Consider the following 9,589-nt stretch of genomic DNA (forward strand, 5'->3'; position numbering starts at 1 on the left):
GAATTGTAGGATAGAATTGGGCCTCGTGAAAATAATTGGTCAATTAAATAAACAAATGGATTATGCTTTGTTTTTATGATAATGGGTTGTAGGATATAGGTTCATAAAATAATTTAGCCTAAAATAATTTTTGACCCAATTAATAATTTGAAACTTTTTAAATTAAATTCTGGAAAAATACAAATAAATATTATAAATAAAATAAAATTTCATTTATAAAATATTTAAAATTACGGGGAACTACAGGCTATAACTCCGAATTGGATGATTCTTGAGCCTAACCTCAAGGATTTTTCTAGAGGAACAATTTTCTATGAAATAGAAAAACCCCAAAACTGACCAGAAGTGACCGAAAATCGGCTCCAAGAATATACGGGCTGATTTTCTTTTAATAAAGAGGAGAAGAAAAGTAGGAAAAAATTGAAGGAAAAGAAGAGTAAGAGAGAAGAAGAGAATTGAGTTTTGGTGTGAAGAATATGAGAGGTATGAGGGGGTATTTATAGGCTCATGAATGAAAGAATTAAGGAAAGATCTTGTAGGAAGAATTATGGTAAATTGGTTTATGGAAATTACTTAGAGAAGAGAGCTAAAGAATTATGGAAAGTCTAGGTTATGGTGATTAAGTAATGAAGAAATAAAGTAAGTATGTAGTCATGAAATATTAAATGGTAAATGGCTTTGCTTTTAAGGTAGGGAAATAAGATGATCAAATATTGAGGAGATGAAAAATAAAAATTAAGGAAAATAATAGAATTAAGGAAGATAATTAAAATACAAAAATTACCAAAATAATTTTAGAAAATTCAAATATCTTTTTGGCTCCAAAATTCAAATAGTATAATAAATTACTAAAATACCCTTTTTTGAAAATATTAATTAATTAGAAAATACGTTTCAAAAATACGGGGCATTACATATTATGTCAAGAGATATTATAGTCCACATATATAATTATGTTGGTCTCTTTCTTTAATTTTGGGATGTTTAAAAATTTTATTTTTAATTTTATTATTATTTTTTATTAGTTAGAATTTGATGTGCTTCAATGAAATGGTGACGATTGAAATTATGTAGTATGTAACGGTTAAAAATAATATGGTGAAAATGTTCGTTTAAAAAATTGGAAAAAAAAAGTAAATTAAGCTAGAAAAATAAAAAAAATTAAAAAAATAAGCTAAATAAAATAAATAAATAAAAAATTGTTCTAAACCCATTGGGTTGACTCGAACCCGACACTTTGGGTTAGGGTTGAGCATTTCTCGACTCGTGACCCGAAGTAACCCGACCTAAATGACCCCGTGACCCGGAGCGACCTGACCCGAACCCGACCCGATTGACAGGTCTAGATTATAGACTAGCTTATAGTATGAAGTTAGTTATAATATAAACTCTTACAGTATATAAATGACACAACGACACCCTTATACTACCTCCGTTAAATATTAATTGCAACTTTGGGGTATTATTTGTGAGATATAAAATATTCCAAAGTTACAACTAATATTTAACGGAGGTAGTACTACAAATGACTTATAAGTTCTTTAAAAAATTCAGTGTTCCTTTAAAACTTTCAATTTCAAAAATTTGGTAAAAAAAAGACTCCGTATGATGTATTAGATGTCCTTTGAAATTAATTACTACCTCTGTTTCATATTTTTTACAGCGTTGGAATATTTTATACTACCTTCGTATACAATATTTACAAATAATACCCAAAAAATTAAAGAAAAAAGTTGTTTAGTAGTGGGAATCAAAAACCGTTATAGAATTGAACCTTCAATATTTATATTGTGGGCCCCACCATCCGGTAACCGGTAAGTCTTTTCCACCGTCCATCCGCCAAGTTTCACCACTCGTTGCCCCCTCCACTTCCCAAAGACCCAAAACGAGCAACATCTTAAAGGGTAAAACAGTAAATTCAGCCTCTTACCCAAACCAAACCCTTATAAAAAGGAAAAAAAAAAAGACTTTTAATTTTAAGGTCCATTGAAACACAACAAGTCACGTGACATAATACACGTGACACTCACACATTCCTCCCTCTCACAGTCCACGTCATCAAAAGTGGGACCCAATTCCCTTCCCCTTTGGCGCGCTTGCAATTTCATCCTACGTGTCACCCTGGTAAATAAACCAACATTCCAAGGGCAAAACAGTAAAAACAGTTCGAACTAGAGAAACACTAAAACAACTTTCAGTTCATAACAGAAAGAGGCAGCAAACAGCAACACACAACAAAAAAATTAAACTAAACTCAACTGAAGAACAACAAACATCAACAAACAAACCCAGAAAATACGGAATAACCTATGCATTTATCCTACAATTAATCAAACTACACTTCAATGGATGAAACTCAGGTAATCTTGCTCTTATGTTTCCTCAATTTCTCCGAATAAAATTTCTTTTTAAAAAAAAAAAATTCATCAACCACTTTTTATAAACAGTGTATTCAGTTCTTCCAACTACCTTTTTTTTTTTTTTTTTTTTTTTTTGAATTTGGGAGAATTTGATGATTTTTAAGATTAATTCAATGGATTTAAGAAATGGGTGTTGATTAATTTTCAAAATAAATTTGAAAATTTTGTGGGTTTTTTTTTATAATTTTTTTGATTAATTTTGTAGAAAATGACGGCGTTGAAGAAGGCTTATGCGGAGATAATACTGAATACGGCGAAGGAAGCGGCGGCAAGGATAATGGCGTCGGAGAGAAAATCACAACAATTTCATCACGATCTTAATTGTACTAAAGAGGAAGCTCTTCGTCTTTTACTCCGTCAAAAACAAACTATGGATGCTAAAGTAATGTGGTTTTCTTTTTTCCTTGTGATTCTTGCTCTTTCTTCGAGTTTTCGATTTTTTTATTGGATATGTGAATGTTTTCTTTGTTGGGTGTCAAATCTTAGGTTGTGGGTGTTTTCATTTTTGATTGATGGTGTTAAATTTAGGGTCTTGAGTTTGTAGTGATGGAGATGAAATTGTATGTCAATTGGGAAATAAGAGATAATGGATTGTGATTTTTTTTTAGTAGGTGTTTGAAATCGTGTTATGATTGGGGAGGCGAGGCAGGGTTTCGGATTGGATGTTCTGTTTATGATGTTCTTGTTGGCAATTTTGGGATCATTCTGAAATCTGATGCATTGTTGATTGTTCTGCTGGCAGCTGGCCTGTTGGTGCTAATTTCTGCTTTGGTTTCGAGGATACTATTGAAGATCGCCTTACACTGTGTGTATGTGTGATCCTCGGCGTTGATTTTTGTTTCACAGTACTTGTGAAGTGTGGTCAGTTTGTGGGAGTGTGCTTCTGTTTAATGAATTGGGAGGTGATTTTCTTCTGTGTTTGTTTCAAGAAAAGCTTTGAATGTGAATATTAATTGTCTGTTAATCATGTTTGATAACAATGAGTATGCTATAATATATTAATATGAAGTCTAAATAGTTTGGCTTTTGGTTATGTGTTATGTCAAAGTTACCATATCTCTGATATTATAAAGGGGTTAAGCATGTGGATTGGAAACTTGATTGATTGCCTTTGCTTTATTGTCAGATAAATGAAGTGGAGATGAAATCCTTAAACCAACAAAGAAGAATAGAAGAGCTAGAAGCTCAGCTCCAAGAAGCTGAGGATATAGTGAGTAACCTGAGAGTAGAGCTGAATGAGGCGCATATGAAGTTGGAGGAAGTAGCAAATAACCAAACAAAGAATTCACCAGATACGACTGAAAGGGATGATCACTGTGAAGAAGGAACCGAACAGCCTGAGAATGGGCTATCTGAAGCTGTCTCAGTTGCGCAAACTATTTCCTTGGACATATCAGCAAATGGGCATTATGTTTCAGAAAATTCTTTAGCGGAGTTTGGTTATTCTGGTGATCCAGTTGTTCCTTCAATAATTATGAGAAGCAAAAAACCTGAGCTATATAGAAACGGCTGCACACAAAGGATACGTGCGTATGAAGGGAGTCTTATAAATGGCCATTTTTCTCTGTCTGGAGAGTCGGATGATTTGAAAAATGAGAAAGCTATAAGCGAAGATAAAGAAAGTGAAGGGATGTACATGGCTCCTGTAGTTGCTGATACTACATTTTCTTCAGGGAAGAAACCGTTTGACAATCAAGAAGTAAAACATGTGGACAAAGGTAGTAGCTTTGGACATGAATTAAAATCACGTTGTCGTGGAAGAAAAAGAGCTGTTAGACACAGAAAAAGAAATGCTTCCACACCTAACACTATTCCTCATTTGGCCAATGAAACCCTTACCAATCTTTCAAAATCTCAACCTTGCTTAACTAGTTTTCTTGACATGCATGATTCTAGTGATGAACATAAGGAAACACTCCACACTCACCATCAATATTGCAATCAAGTGTTTCCGAGATGGGAGTATTATCAGAACATGTAGCAACTGCCCGAGGCGATGAAACTGAGGTTCGCGTAGTTGTGGCAAATGAAGATACAGATGTAGCTAGTAGTTTGAATTTGATTAAGCAGCAAAGTGGTTCTGGGGATTGCTTAAATGTTTCGAGTTCAAAACATGATCTTAAAAGTAGTAGCATGCTACAAGCATTAAAACCACGTTGTCATGGCAGAAAAAGAGCTGTTAGATGCAGCAGGAGAAGAGATCTTTCTGCATTTAGCGTTATTCCTCTTCTGGCCAACGAAACACTTCCAATCTTTCAAACTCTCAACCATGCTTAACTAGTTCTCATGAAATGCATGTAACTAGTGATGGATCTGATGATATAGATAAAGATACACTCCCAAACTCATCTTCAATATTACACTCTAGTGTTTCCGAGATATCAGAACATGTAGCAACTACCCGAGGTGATGATACTGAGGTTCGCATAGATGTGGTGGATGAAGATACAGATGTAGCTACTAGTTTGAATTTGATTAAGCAGCAAAGTGGTTCTGGGGATTGCTTAAATGTTCCGAGTTCAAAACAAGATCTTGAGATGAATAATTCTTCTTCAGTAAACCTCAATTCTACATTGCTGGAAGCTGGTAATGTTTTCTCTAGCCCACCACCAAAAGATAGGGTTCTTAAGTATACTTTCCAGAGAAAACGGAAGAAGGAGTCCGTAAGTGGTGATGATAGCAGTTTGCACCAGGAGAGTCCTTTTGAAAAGAATTACTGTAAAGAAGCAGGATGGTGATCTTGAGCCCCCAGAATCTAGTGCTGTGTCTGAAACATCGCGAGATAGTCGAAGGATGGCACAAGTGGCACGCCAGGTTGGTATTCGTCTCTCTAATATATGAAGTTCTATTTTCTATGATTTGGCAAGCTTAATAGTTTGGAATTACTTTTGATTTTGTTTTCACTGAACTCCATTAAAATCTAGTTGATCTTGTAGGCTGGCTGGTTTAGTGCTGATATGTGACAGTGCCTGCATCATTGTAGCTACCTTTATAAATAATATGCTAATAAATAAATTAATAAAAGAGGCAGGCTAAGCTATAACAATGAACCCGAGATATCATGAATTATGTGTTGACGTTTGAGTAATGTCGTATGTTAACGAAGTTGGTTTCCTCTAATGATGTCCATTTTTTTTACCTAAGGTATACGTTGAGCGGGGGATATGATCTCTTAGGCCTGTCTTTGGTTATAGAATAGATGCACTTACATAGAGAAACATAAATGCTATGCACAGGGCTGCTGCTTAGTCATTTCATGTGTCTTAATTATTTAGTCATCCTGTGCTTGTAGAGCGATAATTTATTTTGTTATTAGGTTTGGGGGAGATTAATCTTCTGACTACACGAGGTTATTGCTCATTCTTTATTGCATTTTAACCTTTATCTCTTCATGCATAATAAATTTGACATATTCAGATTTAAGAAGTGTGAAGTCTTTGGATGCGCTTAATAGATGCATACATGCAGAACTGCACTTGTTCTCAATGGGATTTAAGAGAGAGACAAAGTTGTGTTTATATCTAGAGTTTTCATGAGTATGCTGCAGAACAATGGAAGATGGAAAAACAATGGAAGATGGAAAAGCTGCTCCAATCCAACTGTATATATATATCTTAATGACCAATCCTCGAGCTTATTATATGCTCCAGTTGGGGTAGCTTGAACAATTTTAAATTCTTTGTCTGTGTTTTCTGATTAGAGTTTTTTTTGCACTATGGCTTATCTCTATTGCTTGGTTGGATAGGAATTTAAAACGGGAGCCGATGATATAAGAGGGCAGATAGGGAGGTACAAAAAAGTACAGATATATGTGATGCAAGATTTGGGATGGAATGATTATGTGGGAGGGGGAGGGGTGAAGAGATTTGGGTTAATTTTTCATTGTTTGGAGGTTTGGAAAGATTGTAAAAAGCAGAGAGGAGGAGACACTTGTGATTCCTATACTCAATTTAACTGTAAGTTAGCGAGATTAAACTTCCTTTGTTGAATTCAGAGTGATACATAAACCTTTTAGTACTTTTTTTTACGAGCAATCAAGATTAATAGGAGTGATTTAGGGATATAAGAACCAATACATTCTTTCAGGATTGATTGAGCAGATTGTCTTATTGGTAATACTTTGGGTTAGATCCACATGACCTTTGCCCAACCCATTTGTTATTCATACCATGGAAAATATACCCCTTCTCCCTCTATCCTTCTCCTCATTCCTATAAATCGTTCTACCGAACACATATTCAGTGAGTGTTCTGTTTGGATATACTGTTTAACATGATGCATTCGATTATATAACTTGCTTCTTGTGGACAAAAGAATTAAATTTGCTTGCAGAATAAAACAAGTTATTAAGGACAGAATTATTGGATCAGCTTGAAGATGCATTTCTAACTGTCATTACTCCATTAGTGATTTGTGTTGCAAACAAAGTTAGTCTGCACTCGAGAGAGTGAGGACTTGAGTGTTTAGACCCCATATCATTGGATGGCTACATTAGCTGAAAATATCCCAACACTGTCGTCTAGGGGCAAACTATGTGATAATTGCGGCTGTCTCTGTACTCACGTAACTGTGTATGCATTCTTAGGATTTCTTGCTAATTGTGATTGCTGAATCCTTGGAATGTATCCTTTTATAATCTCTAGGTAACTGGTGGGTGGTATGCGTTTGAGCTTCTAGTCTGTGTGGCTGATCAATACTATCTTATTGTATTTTATTTGGACTCTTAAAAATTCTTATCTAGATGTGCATACATATGTGTCAGATAGATCATCTCATTTATGGATGCAACTAGAAGTTTGTTTGGCACTGCTTTTCTTTCAGCTCATTTAGGAGGAGCATTCTTTGATTATGTAGCTTCAAAATTTGTGTCAAACATGTGGTAGTTTCCATTTTGGGACCATGTCGTACATTCTTATTATATTAGAGGTACTTTTGGTTTGAATTATTTGACAAAGAATCATGAACTTGGAAAAAATAGCATTAAGATATCATGGTACCTACATGAAATTCAACCTAAAAGAAGAGCAGTAACCATATCGATAATATTAATAAGGAAACCAAAAAAGTAAAAGTAATTATACTAATAACTAATTGTCTATAAGTAATGGTTTTAGTTTTATGCATCGGTACTCTTGGTAGCTCTAATGTTCAAGAAGTAATTATTAATGCTATTATGCTAGACTAGAAGAGGGAAATGGTAGTAGAAAGAGGAGTAATTTAGTAATTTTATGAGAAGCTAGTTAGAGTGTTGGAGTAGAGAGCAAGTCAGGCAATTGCGAGGGAATAATAGGGGATAGGCTGCATATTGCGGGGCGTTGAGAAAAGTTGAGAGAAAAATAGTTACTTGGGAGAGCACCAACCTCTCGAATGTTGGCTATGTTTAATTGGTGACTTCCACCTTGATTATTATCAATACAATCATGTCATACTAGTTTCCCCTAATCTGATATTGCATCTTCTTAATACCTCAGAATTTTCTGTTCTAATAAGAATAGCTAAGGATCATCCTCATTATTAGCATATATATGGCTCTGAACTGCTCATGTATATTTCATTGGGGTTTTATTTATATCTAATTTAGTCATGACAGTAACATTCTCTTTCTCGAGATTCATTATGAAGGTTTGCCCTTAATGCAAAAATGGGAACTATGATATTGTGATGTAGTTATTGATTGGTTTAATCTTTAAAAATAGTGCTCATAGGCAATAGTTAATGGCTTTAACATTGAGGCTGGACTTCTGTTGTTCTAATGGGAAAACAAAGTAGATTGGCTGTTTAGCTGCTGAATTTGCTAATATAGCTGCTGTTCGTATTACTGCAATTTTGCCTCTATGTCTATATCCTGTGATCCTGTCTATTGGCAAAGGCATCAACCTAAAGAATTTAAGTTGGTAGAGTAGTATGTAAAATTCTGAATTTGAGTTTGTTTTCTATTGATTGCTTCGATGTTTAATTTGGAAGTTGTGGCTTGTTCTCCTTGGCCAATTGAATGTAACTGTCTGTTTGGTTTTACAATGTTTGATGATGGTGACCTGAGCCTATTATTTATTCAGGACTCTGAATATTGGAGGGATCTCCAACCAAACTTCCCTTGTGACCTATATTGTGTAGATATCCACTGACATGTTCGAAAATTATCTAATTCGTTGTTGGAATGTTTTGTAGGCTGTAATCCTTTCCATATAGGTGAACAGAAAGAAATCAATTTTCAAAATGATGGAATCCTTGTATTACTTGTAGGTAGAGCTCCACGCCAGACGGTCAGATAGGGAAATCTTGTGAAAAGATAATGTCTTTTGCTAGTAGTAGCCCTAGTAGGAAGGTTACGCAAAAGGTTGCTAGTAATATGCTTTCATAGTTTCATACCACAATAAATCAATGCAAAAACTTTTTTGATAGTAGTTCCTCAAAAACATTGCTTAAAAGTATTTTTATACATTTTTTTTTTTGTATATTATGTTTGTATCTCGTTACAAGAAGTAATATTAACCCTACATGCAGCACTTGTTTGTAATACTAAGTAATTACTTTACAGTGAATTTTATGCATGTTCGTGGTTAACAATTCACAGTTACCACTTTTATCCTGTCATATAATGATATAATAACAGTGTTCTCTATTCTATTTGCAGCTCATATCGCTGTCTGAGAAGAAGTGGTGGAAGTAGTTAACAAGTTTGTTGCTTGCTGAAAAACCAAAGCCTAAGAAGGTTACGTGAATTTAGATGGAACAACCTTTCAACGTCATTGTTGATGTGAAATTAGCACCTGATTTAACAACCACAGCGGCTGCTGCTTCTATAGAGAGGGATAGAGAGAGCTGCAAATTAGCTCAGATTAATTAAGTTTCCGTGTCACATTCAATAAAGTAATGTTCTTATTTGTTTATAGCAATTTTCCAAATATCTTTGGTTAATACAAAGATGAATCGTTGTCACTTGATTACGTTGAATGTTCTTTACAATTAAGAAGTAATTACTACATATATATAGTCATTGATTTTACTATTACTCTGTATAAGATATGGAAGTACAGTATTAGAGTATTTCTTCTATGATCTATCTTAATTACCTTGCATTGTGGGATGCATTGTGAGGTTATATAGAGCTCTTTCAAGTTGTTTTGCTTACCGTTGTAACCTCAACAAATTTGTTTATTATTCAGGGA

General features: G+C 34.4%; 2 protein-coding genes across 2 annotated transcripts; both read left to right on the top strand.

Annotated features, from left to right (window-relative positions):
• The first annotated feature begins 1,542 nt into the window (after positions 1-1,542).
• LOC110726595 lies at positions 1,543-4,401 on the top strand. Its single transcript, XM_021906075.1, has 3 exons — positions 1,543-2,360; positions 2,626-2,802; positions 3,547-4,401. Exons 1-3 carry the CDS (start codon positions 2,346-2,348, stop codon positions 4,399-4,401), a joined length of 1,047 nt encoding a protein of 348 aa, XP_021761767.1. The 5' UTR covers positions 1,543-2,345.
• A 269-nt stretch (positions 4,402-4,670) lies between these two features.
• Positions 4,671-9,302, top strand: LOC110726563. Its single transcript, XM_021906046.1, has 2 exons — positions 4,671-5,234; positions 9,055-9,302. The coding sequence occupies exon 1, from the start codon at positions 4,712-4,714 to the stop codon at positions 5,156-5,158; it is 447 nt and encodes a 148-aa protein (XP_021761738.1). The 5' UTR covers positions 4,671-4,711; the 3' UTR covers positions 5,159-5,234; positions 9,055-9,302.
• Positions 9,303-9,589: the final 287 nt, after the last annotated feature.

Source organism: Chenopodium quinoa, unplaced genomic scaffold (genome assembly GCF_001683475.1).
Source record: "Chenopodium quinoa cultivar QQ74 unplaced genomic scaffold, ASM168347v1, whole genome shotgun sequence".
Taxonomy (NCBI): domain Eukaryota; kingdom Viridiplantae; phylum Streptophyta; class Magnoliopsida; order Caryophyllales; family Amaranthaceae; genus Chenopodium; species Chenopodium quinoa.